The following is a 14,759-nucleotide window of genomic DNA, read 5'->3' as shown; positions in this document are numbered from 1 at the left end:
TAGCAAATTTTTTATTTTTAATAATATTTTTGACTACATATAAAAAATATTGCCGATTAAATAAATGTATAAATAATCTAAACAATTTTGCGATTCTTTACGAACCTCTTTTTTCTGGGTCGTTTAAATGGAAACCCGAAGCATTCAACATGGCTGCGCACTGCAGTAACCTCATGTTGCGGCTTGCTATCGGTAGTGCCGGAACCTCAGTAAGCAGGCTTTGTGATGTTTTATGCTAGGTATCAAAACTTCACAGATAAATATGTTGACTATTTGCGACAGCATGCCTCTTGCACTGTTTTCAAGGGCTCTATTAAAGTTGTCTCTGCAATCCTGCTGTCGATCGCATGAAAGCATGTAACTGCTCAATGTTGGCTAGTGCTTACCAGCAATTTCTATTTACGTTTCGTCCATAATCGGTCCGTTTACCAGGACGAGTAAGTGCGTGTATCTGCACCGTGCTTTACTACTAATGTTTACAAGGCTTCCTCTGAGCTCTTTCGTTTCGCTCGTCGGCGCACTACAGCGCGAGCTGTCGCCTTTTCTTTAAACCAAGATCCACTGTAGCTAGAAGCCTGCTGGCACCATCCGAACTCTTGCGTTAACTTTAATATTTCATGTGTGAACCGCAGTTGGCGCAGGGGCTGTTCCGACCGTCGGTGTCGGTGCAGCAGGTGCGCTGGACCAAAGCAAACAAGCACTGGCTTCCCAAATGGAAGGCCTTGCGGCGGCGCAAGGTTATCAAGATCAAACTACCCGAATTTGAGGAAATGCGAAAAAAGGACCAGCTGACGCCGGAGGAGATGCGCTCCAAGCTGAAGGAGCAAGGTGTAGCGCCCGATCGGCCGTGGAATGAACGGCCCATGGTCATCAGCTGCTCCGGTGAGAACCTATAGCTAGCTGCCAAGGTGTTCACGAGCCAGTGGTAAATATGATTGCATTTATTCGCATCACGATACTAGTCTCGATCACCTGCTACCTAAGCAATGGAGAAACGGCAATTGTTACAGAAAAGAAAAGCAAGTCTGTGTCAAGAACCAGATGAGTCCGCGGTGCCTCGCTTGAGGGCAGTGAACGTTTAACCTCGTGAAGCAAAGGTGCCGCTTTGTTTCTGATACACTGCGGCACCACTCATGTGACATAAGATCTCTCACTCAAGTTTGTTGACGATTACACAATAGCCATGCATTAATTAGTGGTAGATATGACTTGCACTGCTTACATTCCACGAAGTGCATTAAAAAAATATATATTTGTTTCCTGTCGAAGTCAAAAATTAAAGATCTTGTAGTGCAGTATTTTTTCATTTTGTTGTGTGTACATGTATGAACAACACAACACATCTCAATTCTTCACCAACAAGGTGGTCTATTCAGCCGTACATAAATGTGTGTGGTTTCTGCCAGGTGGTCATCATATGAGTGCTCAGTATAACTGCTGTGGCATTTCGAACAAATTTTTTGTGTATATAATATGTATATGGGGTAAAATCAGTCCTGTAGAGGTCCTCAATGTCGTGGAAGTTTCATTAAAGGTGAACTTCCATGAAGGTACAAAGAAACCCATACAATTAAGTGTCAGATAGGAAGCTTCACAGTTAAAAATAACCTTTTGATCTGCCTTTAACAAAGAAGGTACATAAAAGTGAGCATTATCTCCTGACAGCTGGCTTTTGTGTCACTACTGCAAAGCCCTCAAATGTAGTGTGAACAAAAGAACTGGATTCCATGCTTTGTATGGTGGCCTCATCAATGTGACAAAGTAAATATCATGTCGGCACTCATGGCACTTTTGTCTGTCAGTCTTCAAACCTGCTGCTTCAAATCAATATGGCATGTGTGTCATGGTACCAATGAAAGACTTTTGAGATGGCAACTAACACACTTTGATTCTCAAACACTAAAAATTATTGGTGCTCTCTTGCTTCAGGGGAGACTACAGACTATGAAGAAAATTAAATTGTTTACAGGGTATTTGAGTCCATTGTTCTCTCACTTTCCCGTGCATCCTATTCTATTCAGTGCATATAAAAAAGCTGCTGAACCATAAATGGTCATGTATTTTCCCAGTAGTAGAGCCAGTTGTGCTACATGGAAACATCATTTTCTTGCTTACATTCTGTTCTGTTCTCAATTGATACTTTGGGCATTGTAGTGTAATAATCGTGTCACTTTTGCTCAATTGAACATGCCATTAGTGTTCACTTAGAATAATTGGTGCATGTTCGTCGATTATGCTCTGTAATTCATTATAGGTTGAATATGTACATGGGTAATAGTGAGTGGTTGATTGCTTGGCGTCCTGAAGCAGAAAACACAGTTAATGTTTTGGTACCGGTTTATTGTAGGTGGTGTCTTTGAACCGTACCTCCCTCCTGAGGGTGATGGAAAAGTGAGCGTCCTGACCAAGGCAGGGGCCATTCAGCGCATGCGACGCCTTGAAATGCGTGGGAAGTCCTACATGAACCTGCGAAAGATCCGTGCTTATGAGGACGAATTTGACCTCGTCGAGTTTGCTGACGTAGCCCAGGATATCTACATAGAAGCTCACAAGGCGCTTGTTAGGTATGCTTGTTGAGATGTCGAGTAACTATGTGTATTCGAAAATGAACTGCAGTCGACTTCCATTAATTTGATTGTGATGGTATGACAAAACTAGTCAAACTGTTCGATTGGTCGAATTAAACATAAAGCAGAAAAAAAAAATGCCGAAACACATCATTGATTCACCTAACAGATTTTGCCTGTAAAGTTAGCTTTGCTGCAGTACAGTTGTATTATGCGGTTGTGCCAAGCGGCAAAAGGTGTTGCGGGACATTGCATCTGTTCTTTAATTTACGCATGTACATGCACCATCTCCAGTGACAGTACGAGCACTGTGATGCCTAATAAGTTTACTGGTAGTCCTTTAGAGTTTTAGAAAGACTCCTGTTCTTTTGTTGGCTTTAAGGTCCCCTCGAATTTATTTTTTCAGCATGCGTGCAGCCTAACCTAGTACGGTGTATGTGCTTAAACTTTATTTTATTTTCAAACTCCCTCTTAAGTGTGAGTCTTCAAGGGGTGTACGGTAATGCAATTAAAAGATGGGACAAAAGAAGACACACAAGGACACACACACAGCACTAACTTCCAACAATGTTTATTATCGAAAACCAGTTTGTATTTATACACTCAGCCCACATGAGTCACAGCCACGTGAACAGATAAACATACAGAGAGAGCTCTCTCTGAAAAAGAACTGAAATTTTTGCGCATGGCTTAACGTACCACTTACAAAAATGTTTCGCTCTGATTGTTTATGTGTTCACGTGGCTGTGACTCATGCTGGTTGAGTTTATAAGTACGAACTGGTTTACGATAATAAACATTGTTGGAAGATAGCACTGTGTGTCCTTGTGTGTCTTCTTTTGTCCCGTCTTGTAATCTCGCTACTGTACACCCTTGAAGATGCATTACCAACAAGCCCACATTGCAACCCTCGTGAACTTAAGCGTGAGATTACATCATGTATGTTAATCTCCTGCCTTCCTTTTCACTAGCTTTCTGAAAACACAGATAGTTTTTATCAGCCTCTCGCTGTGCCGCGCGTGCGAGCGTGTATAATTAAGGAACCTGTACGAAACATGCATGGTCGGCGAAACGGGAGCTCAGATCGCCACAGCAACGTCAGAAACGGCTCTGAATGGCTGCCAGTATACTCATTAAAAAGGAGGCTACATCAAACTTATATAACCTCCATGCTTATTAGGCATCTAAGTGCTCATACTGTGACTGAAGACGGCGTGTGTGCGGCTGTATAATTAAGAAATGCGTACTACAATCATGACAGTGGCTAGGCGTTCTAGTCCTAGTATGTTTCACCACATAACACAGCTGTGTTTGCAGCAAAGCTGACCAGTCAAGTTCTAATTATTTGACTGAGGCCAATTTTGAGATCAAAATAAGGGGTTTAGGACCATAGAAATGTATGGGCACTGACCACAAGCTTTGGTCGGGATTGAAATAACCAGAGTTGAATGAATGGAAGTTTGCTGTATTCGGTATTTTCAAATATCAAAACTAACCGTGCGTTTCACAATCAAGTGTCAAAGTTGAGTTACTGTTCTCCGTCTGCGAAACAAAGTGTCGCGAATTATCAGAAATTAAACAATCACAAAAGTTTTCACAGCAATGCAAAAACAAAAGGAGTAAAGCAAGCTTTACTTACGGTTTTGCGGTGGAACCCTACATGACAACTTGTGATTTTTGCTTGGCTGTCATTTGGTGTTTCTTGATGTCTAGTCATGTAGCAGTTTTGTCTTTTACACTTCAACCAGTGTTTTCCTTGCAATGTGCCGTTTTCTATGTTTCTGTGGCTCACAAGTCCTTCAGCATCATTTTTTAGAGTGCAACTTTGCGCCCGTTCGTGCGGCGACCATAGGCGTTGGCCCTAGTGACCGAGTAAACAAAGCACAGCAAAAGATGAAAGCGAACGCAGAACGCAGCAGGAGATGGAAGACGAGAGCGTGAGGAAGAAAGCGGAGGATGAGGCTACAGTGGAAGCATGGGGCAAAAAGTTGAGGAGAGTGTGGCAAAAGAGTGAGGAGGAAAGCAGAGTGCTGCACAAAACTACGAGATGCACCATAGTATTTGTAATCTGATTGTATGCGCTATGCGAATTCTGTCGTACTTTCTGGAAGTCACGCAGGCACCAGCGATCACACTGGAACCTTCAACGAGTCATGTAAAAAGCCAATGTGCTTGACCCACAGATCAGATTTTCGTTGATTGCCAACTTTGCTCACCGTTATAGTTGTGCTTGAGCGTTACTTGTTTCGCAATGCTTCCCTTCGTTTGTAACATGCCACACGAAAGAGATTGTCTGTGCCAGCCAATATATCGTGAAATAAAAAGATTTATAGAGCTGCACTCAAATTTCGCCTTGGGGAGTATCATAATCGTTGGTGAATTTTTTTTTTTTTCACAACTTCTAATCTTTTTTTAACAACCATTTATTTAGCGTTTTTTGAAAGCTTGTTCGCAACCAGGCTCTAAAGCTGTTGAGGGGCTATTCTTAAAGACATTTGGTAGTCTTGTGCTAATTGTCCTTAATTGTTAGCTGTCTCTTTTTCACTAGTCTGGACAAGCATGGTGCCTAATTATACTGAAATAAATATTCCTGCTTATATGTATATGTCTGCGTTATGATATTGCTTTCGTACAGTCGAGACGAGGACAAGCTTCACGACCTGGTGACTGAGCACTGCTACCCTGTGAGTTTTCTTGAACTGTTTTGAACATTACGGTGCAAGCTGCCCATCAGTGCCGCAGCAATCCGACATGGGAACATAAAGTTGTTAAATTATTATTGCAGAAAACAAGCTTTGTAAACTAAATTAAATGTTGGAATTTGGGCGAGTCAGCTCGTATTAGCTCGAAAACTAGCACCGGCATTGGATGAAAAAAGACGAAACATGGCTACCTACGAAACCTATAACTGTATCCTGAAATGAAAAGGACTTTTGGCAAAAACAGGGGATGCATTTAAAAAAAATGTAACTGACCATGCGCACCATGCGCCATCACTGCAAATGGCGGCCACATGCACTTAAGTTGGGTGCAGCAGGATTCGGCAGGAAGGTCAAAGGTGTGTTGTGACACACCACAGCTACCACTGCATATGCATGTTGACGAAACAAAGTGGCCTCATTGGTAACAATTACTTGCGTTCCACGTAGAGGTGTTGTAAATAACAGAAACTTTTTGCACAGCACTTTGCAACAGTTATAAATTACTTTTAGCACACTGGGCATCCTGGATTGCCATTGGTGGACCTCGTATTGTGTCAGGAGAGAGACCAAATGGCCTGCACATAGCCTAAGAACCTGATTGACACAGAAGTTTCTACGTCCAGTGTACATGCCGCATTTGCACTATTCTAACATGCACTTCTTTTTTAATAATAAAAGATGTGTTAAAATTTTCATGTGCATTATAATCGTAACTAATTTTACTCAAAATCAAAAATGAAAGTGAAAAAAAAAAAAAACAAGCTCAATGCAAGGTAGCTAGCTACACTGCCATTGAACAGGCTGTCAGAAAGCAATGCTCAGAGACGTTGCGAGGTGGGTTCATGGTGCGTGGAATGCCCTCCTGCAGACAGTGCCTTCAAGAAGTGTGGCATTTGTGATGCATTAGATGGAACTGAACATCACTTTCTGTGGTTGGTAGACAGTGAAAAGGATTGTCAAGCTGCTAAGATTCAGCTGTGTGTGTGCCGCTGTGCCTTTGTATGTTCGATAAAATCATTTCTACATGCTACGCATTGACTTAGGTTTCATTACTTGATGCGCGGTAGAATCGGCACAAGTTATTTTTGGGATATTTGGGCACTATATCACTGCACATATAATCGGTGGTGTGGTAGGATCGTGCAACTACAGTACTCCATGTATTTTGCACAAACGTGCATATAGTTGAGCCTCATTATAGTCAAGCCACAAACCTTCGTTTATTAGATATTTGTTACATGCTGATATCGTCAAGAAACATATCATATTTGTTACACCCATGTTGTATTGCAGCTCGACTGTATATGTATCCATAAGCACTCATTTGCTTTTATGAGCAACATTGACAAGCTAGCATAAATATTGCTTGTTACCATTGAAGTGTAACCTTAAAGGGATGCTAAAGGCAAATATTAAGTCAACGTGGACTGTTAAAGTACCATTCCAGAAGTCTCACATCGCTTGTTTTATGCCAAGAAATTACTTAGCTTCAGAGAAAATCGCAATTGAAGTTGCCGCATTCATTCAATGCAATTCAAATCGCCATCACAAGCGAAACGATGTGACATTGCACACGTCTTCACCACCAATTACTGCCACTGGTGAGCAAAGCGGTGCCAGAGACTGCACTACATTTTCTTTTCCATGAAACATGAAAGCGTGGCCGGAAAGCATGTCATGTGCCAACATCACTTGTATGAGAGGGCAAGGTCCTTAAGCACAGCATGAAATAAAGGAAGAGAGTTGTGTTTTGTGCATTACCTCGTCCTGTTCCCTCACTCATCACTGCCTCGGCAGCGGAGACACAGTTTGGCTGGCCGAGCATGTCTGTTCACCGGCAATGTCCCCAGCTTGGCAACACAAGATGAATGAGTAGTAGTATTTTCTTTGGTCTTATTATACAATGCAATGATCCTTTTGTTATCATTGATTGTGTACTAATGACACTGTTATAATGAGATATTATAATGTCCGTGGGCTAGTACTAGAATGTCCTAACAGACTCTCCAATTGTGTCCTACATTTACCTCAATCCCCCTTTTGCGATCCATTGTGGCACCATCGTGCGATGGCCATGAGAAACAATTTGGCAGGCGCCGCTGGATGCCGCGAAAGCCGCCTCGCGTGAGACTCGTGACCAAACTAGCAGCTTGCGAGCCAAGACTGAAAGAACGTGTACGTGCCGTTGTCAGCTAGCCATGGAGCCCGCTGGCAAATGCTTTGTACCCGGAGGTTTCTTCAGCTTGACAGACGGCTGGAACAAGAGCTTCAGCAATGCTTTACAAGCTCCTCCTTGACCTTAAACTGTTTCACCTGTGGTGTAAAGGGAATAAGTAATAAAACAGTATGAGTACGCACAAATATGCACGACTTGAATAGGGCATGAGATGTAATTCTTAGGACAAATGTCATGTTTCACCACTGCATGTCTTGCTTTATGGTGTGCCATAGTGCTAGGCATGCATACATGCACAGGCAGGGAAGAGGCCAACAGAATGCCAATTTGCATACATTATTTACCCACATAAAATGTATGTACATTTACAAAAATGACAAAAAATGGTCAGAATGCCCAAAATCGGTGATGCCTCCTGTTTGTGGGGCACCTGTCTTCCTCTTAAAACGCGCTGCGGTCCTTTCTTTTCTTTAACTGGTCCGTCTACACAAACAGCATTGGTATGAAGTCCAGAAGTCTGGGTGACAGCGAAGGCATCCCTGAAATGTGTCAGTTACACAATGAGATGCACCACTCAACTCCAGAAGACACCCCATGGGAAAATGAGCCTTAGTATGTACCGTACTACATCACAATTCGCTAAACGAACGTAAGCCTTCTGCAATTAAACATTACGTAGTGCCTACAAGAATGACGAAACGACAACTAGCAAAGATTGCTAACTAACACCATCAGCTGCTTCCATAGTGCACGCTGTTTCCCACTGACAGATAACACATCACGAGTGTTCGCTGAGCGTTTGTAAAGCTGCAAGCGTGCACGGTGTGAAGCTACAAAATGACGGTATTCTAGTGACGGCCACGCAGAGACGATAGCACAAAAAAAGCACTTTGCGTTTCACTCGGTCGGCTCGCTCTAGCTCAGAGGTTGTTTGTTTCGCTAGCTCAAACATACATTTGCATCTTTGTAGAAATTATTAGAATGAGTCAGTATCGACAAAAACAGAGGTAAACTACATATGCCAATACATACCTGTCGAAAAGTGCTTCCCGCACAGTCGAGGTACTGCTGATGGCTGTCATGGGCGCCCTTGCGCATCTTGCCACTTCACAGCCCTAATCTAACCTAACCCGCACTCCCACAGCATGTGTGCTAGAGTGGAGGTCTGCCCAAAGGACTGTCAGGCGTCATTGCAATATACATCGGGGTAAACTTCGTGTAGAGCGGCCAGACGCGGATATGTGCTGGTCTGTAAGAGTCTAAGAAAAACGGCTTGCACCCTATTCAACTGACAAGTGCAGCGCCTGCCACGGCCGGACTCAACTCACTCGGAGGAGAGAGTCAAGTCCGTCCGTGCCCCTGCCAAATTGCTTCAGTCCTCAGCCACTAGGGCGCTGCGCATGCGCAATTTGGCATCACAAAAGGCGGATCTTGTCTACTAGGGCTCTGTTCTAGGTATTGATGCCTTAGACGTTTTCAAGCATTAATCAATCACTTTAGCTTGACTTAATATTTGCCCTTAGCACCCCATCAATGGATACGGTGAAAAGCCGCAATCAACAGATTACGAAGTGTGCTGGGTTTTCACAGGAACAGTCAGTCTCTTGTGTATCTCACACCCAACTAATGTGGCCAAGATTGGCAGTGACATTAGATAATACAGTTTGTGCCAGCCGTAGTACTAATGTGCTAGTACTAGTACTCATGTGCAGCAACAATGTTGTGGGGCTGTAGTTTATATGGTAGCACTCTGACCACCTTCTTAACGGATGTAGTTAATGGCTATAACCTCTAAATTTGGCCAAAGTGCATCATCTCTGCCTTTTTTTTTTATCTCTCTCTCTGCCATCTTGAATGCAGATCATGATGGCAAACATAGAGCGCAAGACACTGCGCTGGCAGTTTGTGCGCAGCCTTGAGCCCCCGCGAGCAGTGCACGTGCGGTGCACGGACATGATCAGCAAGGAGAACCTGTTCGGCCAGATCACCATGCGATTCCACAGCCAGCAGGTGAGCAATGTGCAAAGGGACCCAACTTGAAGGCCTTCCTGAGTGTCTTCTTTATTTTCAAAATGATCAACGAGGTGTAAGTGATCAACAACTAGAGATGTAAGTCAAATCCACTTATATCAGTATTCAAGTGGCAAGAAAATTTCATTGCTATAACTTATAAATGCTACAACCAGGCTGCACAGAGAAAAGGGAGGGGACTGACGTCAAACTCAGATGTAATGATGACAATACTCAGATGTAATGATGTGCAGCCTCCGCACCCTCTGGTACGCTGGCAATGTCTTCATGTTCCTACTTGGCTGTGTGGTTTTGTGTGGCTTCTTGGTTTGGGTGTATCTCCACTAAGATGTATTCTGTTAGGTGTACCAAAAGGATGCCCGGAAAACCAGCCCGCAAAAGGTGCTGTACCTGGCCTTCAAAGGACATTTCAATCTCATGTATGCACAATCTTTGCAGTGCATTACGGGAGGCAGCTTTTGCGATTCCCCTCTTCACTAACTTTGAGTGAGCCAACAAAAAAGGCAAAAGGCTATTTGCTGAGCAAGGTGCATACCTCCAGCAGCATCCATGTTGTTTCTTGAACGGAAGGAGAAAACGCAAGGTGTTGTCCTCCAGTAGCTCCTTTGTGAACGTGAGACCTATCATAGTGTCTACAAAGCTCTCATAGACGACTTGTACCACTAAAGCAAGATTGTTTTCAGACGCCTCAATGGGGACAAGGTAGTCGTCAACACCTTCTTGGTGTGGACCATTGGGAGGTTCCTTTCGACGTCACGGTCGTAGCGGGCTAGCAACAGGTCACTCAGTGCAGGTGCAAGGCATGAGCCAATGCACACTCCTTCGTTTTGTAGGAACATCTTCCCTGCAACCTGGACCACCGTGGAGTGCAGGTACAGCACTAGCAAGTCGAGGAACCTGTCTACACCTGTTCCATACTCATTGTAGAAGAGCATGTCTCCGTATGCCTCAATGCCTTTGTTTACAACTTCAAAAAGTGAGTGGGGCAACGAGTAACAAAGATCCTTTGCATCGATGGAGAAGGCTAACATCCCAGCTGTGCTGGGAGAGTTCAAGTACTCAGATACAGCAGCTGAGCTGTAAACTAAGAAAGGGTCGGTCAACTCGAGTAAGCTAGTGCATTTCTGCAGAAATCTCGCAAGCAGCTTCTGCCGAGCACCTCGTTCTAACATAATCACTCAGAACGGGCAGTCGGCCTTGTGCGTTCTTGCCGAGAAAAAGGCTTCAAGGTTCTGTTCACCTTTTTTATTGATCGCTGCAACAAGCTTTTCCATTCCAGCTTTTTCGCATGTCATCATTGCTTCTTTCTTCACTCTACTTGGAAGCTTCCCTTCAACTTCATAGAAATGGGCTCCAATGGCGGCCTCAGCTTTTGCCTTGTAAACGTCTGGAGACATTATGGCGAAGCCACCTTCCTTTTCAGATTGAAGGAGCTTCAGCTGTGCTTTCCTGAGGGTAGTATCTAGTTGCACAGGTTTTACAGGTCGACCTATTTTGTATCGAGCTGACAACGGTATGAGCCCTTCCAGAATGCACCTAGTCACCTCGTGTGGTTCTGCTTTTGATGCGGTTCTTCAGACAAGGGTGAGCAGCGCAGTTTTCTCGAGCTTAGGATGCATAAAGAACTTGACCTAATCTTAAGGCCACCTGTGTTTCTTGTGACACGACGGGTTCTCCAGTGAGGTGTAACTCTTCGTTGGCTTTTTCCCTGAGTGGCCTCCTTGATAGGGCAACAAGGATGCTGCACCAAAAGAATTTGGTTTGTTGGCCTACCACGCACAATTCTTCAAGGAACTTCCATTGATGGTGATTAGGCGGAACCGCTTGTGTGCAGGAAAAGAGCAGGCAATCCTTTAACAACTGAACTCGCCCCCAGCTTTCCTGCCGAAGAATCCGACAAATCTTCTCTCCCTGTTGGCGGGACGGTGCAAATGGTGTGGTTAGGATTCTAATTGCAGGTGGTACGAATGAATTATTGATGGCAAACGTGAGCAGGCATGCGTGCAGTTTGCAGAGACAAGCAAACTTGAACTTGAGCTTAAAGAGAATGTAATGCACTGCAAAGATTATGCATTCACGAGATTGCAATGGCCTTTGAAGGCCAGGTACATCAGCTTCTGCAGGCTGCTTTTCCGAGCATCCTCCTGGTGCAGCTAGCGGAAGACAGGTTAGTTGAAATGCACCAAAGCAAGAAGCCACGCAAAACCAATATGAATACTTCGAAAATGGCTGTCATTCCCCATTGGCACGGGGTATCCCATAGATTAAAGAAGACCGCGGTAAGAGCGGGTGTTTCGGTTGTTTTTTCAGCACCAGGCAAGCTGAACACCTTATGCAAAAGGGTCAGCTGAGACAACCCCCCTCAAAAGAAGGGCATAACAAGAAGCATCAGGAGCCCCTCACCAGCTGCATCACTGGAGTCATTTATAATATGCCCTTAAAGTGTGGGCACTCCTACGTAGGACAAATTGGACGCTGCCTCAATGATCGCCTCCGAGACCAGGCTAACGGCATAAAATAAAAATACAGCAGCAATCTTGCTCTGCATTGCAGGTCATGTAAGTGCATCCCCTATTTTAGAAAGGTCACCGCCATCCAAAAGCGTACTGACCAGTGCACCCATGATATCATCGAGGCATTTGCCATCATCCAACGTGGCCCTTCATGCGTCAGTGCACCATCCATCAAGTTATTAGACAAAGAAATTGCGTGTCTGCAAATTGAACGCATCTCTGCCCACCTGCTACCTCAAGTCATTCTCCTCGTGGTTTTCATGCCATTTATGTTTTCACTCTTGCTTCCCTGCCTATATATTCCACGCTCGCGCAATAAAAATGTTGGAAGTCAGCACTTATGTCGTGTGCCCCTTTTCTGTGTCCTGTTATTTGCACTGTTTGCTTATGTGTCGAAGGGAGACATGCATGTGAAGCTAGCGATGTGGCGAAGGCTCACTCTTTTCATTTCTAGGATTCTGCTTTCCTTTTCCTTTCTGCAGACTCCGACTAGTCCGATGTAATTGTGGTATGTGAACATTGCAGTAAATAGCTTACTTTACCATAGAACATACACAAAAGTTCATGGTGCTGTGGGTGCTCTTTATCAAATTTGCCCCTTTCTATCTTTCTATGCCCCTCCCCTCTACAATGCTGCAAAGCCTTGAGGGCACAATAAATAAATATACAGTTTCCTTGTGATACATTCTTGGAATAAACAAGGCCAGAGGCCTGGAAAAACGCAGCACCAACATTCTGAGCAGTTTAGCTCACAGGATTCAAACGAAAAAAAAAATATTTATTTTTCTTGGCTACTGTACATGCTTGCATAACCTAGAATACACAGAAACCGCTTTGGGGATGCCTTGGTTTAATGCCTTGTATTACCATCTGCACGATGCTACAGAGTAACTTGCACTGTTTTCGTAAAATTTTCTTCTCGGGTGAACACACTGGAGCAGTTTTTTTACATGGACCCTGAAGCACTTTTATCTGCTCGTTCTTGTATTTTATTTTTAATTCATTCCGTGTTGAATTTGCTGCATCAGAATTCAATGTGTATTGTCACACAAGAAAGAGTCAGTAATGGGCTAGCTTCATTGTACAGATGGGGAACTAGAAGAAGTGAAACATTTACCAACTAGAAAATAGTTTTGGGAAAAGATAATTACAAACTATAGCACTTTTTCTGTGTTGTAGCTTTGTGTGAGCAAAGTCCCCCGAGTTGATGCGACTCAAAGTTGGAGAAGCATATTCTGTGTCGATTGTGCAAGTACTGGTCCTGGTTTTCTTTCCAGACATTGGCTGTGTATGATCGTTTTGGCCGCCTAATGCACGGAAGCGAAGCAATGATCAAGGACGTTTTGGAGTATGTGGTCTTCGAGAAGCACATTTCAAATGTGTATGGCACATGGCGCATACACTCCAAGATCATCCCAGAGTGGCAACCACCAAAGGAACCCATGCTGAAGACGTTTGTCAAGCCAAAGTCGGAGCCAGAGCCCGCGGCTGCCGCAACAGAGACCACTACCACCACCATCAGGGAAACGCCACCTTCTCCACAGTCACAGTCGTCACAACCCTCTGGGGAGACATTTGCAGCAGCATGATAGTAGGACATCTGTTTAAAAAAAAAAAAGAAAGAACCTTAGCCTTATTATTAATTTTTTTTTTATCTATGTAAACTGTGTGCTGGTTAGTAGTTACAGCAGTTGCTGAAAAAAAAAGTTATTGTCACAGTTTGCCAGTCTCCTATTTTTTACATTCTATGGCTACAGTTAGGCTGTGAAGGACACTGAATAAGGAGCTGTGCATTAATTTCGACCACACAGTTATGTAAGGTACACTGAAGTTGCATCTACGGCCATGTAGCAAAAGTTAGTGCATCACAAGTTGTCCCACTGGTCTCTGCTTTGTGACAAAACCTATGGCCTTTTCACATGAGTGAAAGCTGCTATAATGGTCTAACAGACACCCAACATTAACTCAACAGAGCCTTTTGAGTTACTGCCCAGCCACTGTAGTAGCATCATGCTAATTTCTGCAAATTGTATGACCTAGCGCTGACTTCTTACTGCACATCATAGAGCTTCAGCTGGTTAAGGTAAACAGGCACTAAAGAGAGGCACTGAATCAATTTAGAATGTCGAAGTATTCTTTCAGACCTCAGTTTAGTTGAATTCATGATATCAGTTTTTTTTAAAAGAAAAGTATCCAAGGATGCCCAAGCACTTCTTACGAGCTGTGAATGCAAAAGCATTGTCCAATTGAATGGTGCTGAGCAGTCATTCGAGTTTTGCGGTGAGAAGTATTGTACCACAGCAGTATATGCTTCCTAAGCCGGCAAGCAGCAGCAGCCTGACGTGCCAACGCCGCATGCCATCGATGCGGCAATACACATCAGGCGATGCGTCGCAGTGATGCCCTCTCCCCGCCGCGCAACACCTGGTGTGCTATCACAGCTGCAGGTGTGCCCTTTCACCCGCTCTGCTCTGTTAAGGCGCAGCTCGTGACCTGATGTCATAGCCAATGACAAGGCGAGTTTAGGTGTGCTTTCGCTGCTATGGACGACAGACGCCGGCTCTTTTGTTCAATGGGCCATTTGACGCTTTCACATCAAAATGAAGGGTGAATTTCGCATGGAGATCCCAGTGTCGGTACATCAGTGCAACATCATGGATTTGAAAGTATTTTTGCATGTGGCAAATCATTTGTATGGAAGTCCGCAAGGTGGAGGAGGGTTCATGAAAGGGAAATATCGTCACTTACCCGACTGTAGCATGAAGCTACA

The 14,759-nt window shown here is 44.0% G+C and overlaps 1 protein-coding gene across 1 annotated transcript; it reads left to right on the top strand.

Moving 5' to 3' along the window:
• The first annotated feature begins 131 nt into the window (after positions 1-131).
• mRpL45 (mitochondrial ribosomal protein L45) lies at positions 132-13,710 on the top strand. The gene is made up of 6 exons (XM_065427338.1): positions 132-209; positions 633-882; positions 2,348-2,564; positions 5,203-5,251; positions 9,306-9,455; positions 13,267-13,710. Exons 1-6 carry the CDS (start codon positions 150-152, stop codon positions 13,576-13,578), a joined length of 1,038 nt encoding a protein of 345 aa, XP_065283410.1. The 5' UTR covers positions 132-149; the 3' UTR covers positions 13,579-13,710.
• Positions 13,711-14,759: the final 1,049 nt, after the last annotated feature.

This window comes from Dermacentor albipictus, chromosome 4 (assembly GCF_038994185.2).
Source record: "Dermacentor albipictus isolate Rhodes 1998 colony chromosome 4, USDA_Dalb.pri_finalv2, whole genome shotgun sequence".
Classification (NCBI taxonomy): domain Eukaryota; kingdom Metazoa; phylum Arthropoda; class Arachnida; order Ixodida; family Ixodidae; genus Dermacentor; species Dermacentor albipictus.
The sequence above is the reverse complement of the archived record's forward strand: the minus strand, read 5'-3'. Positions and strand labels throughout refer to the sequence as shown.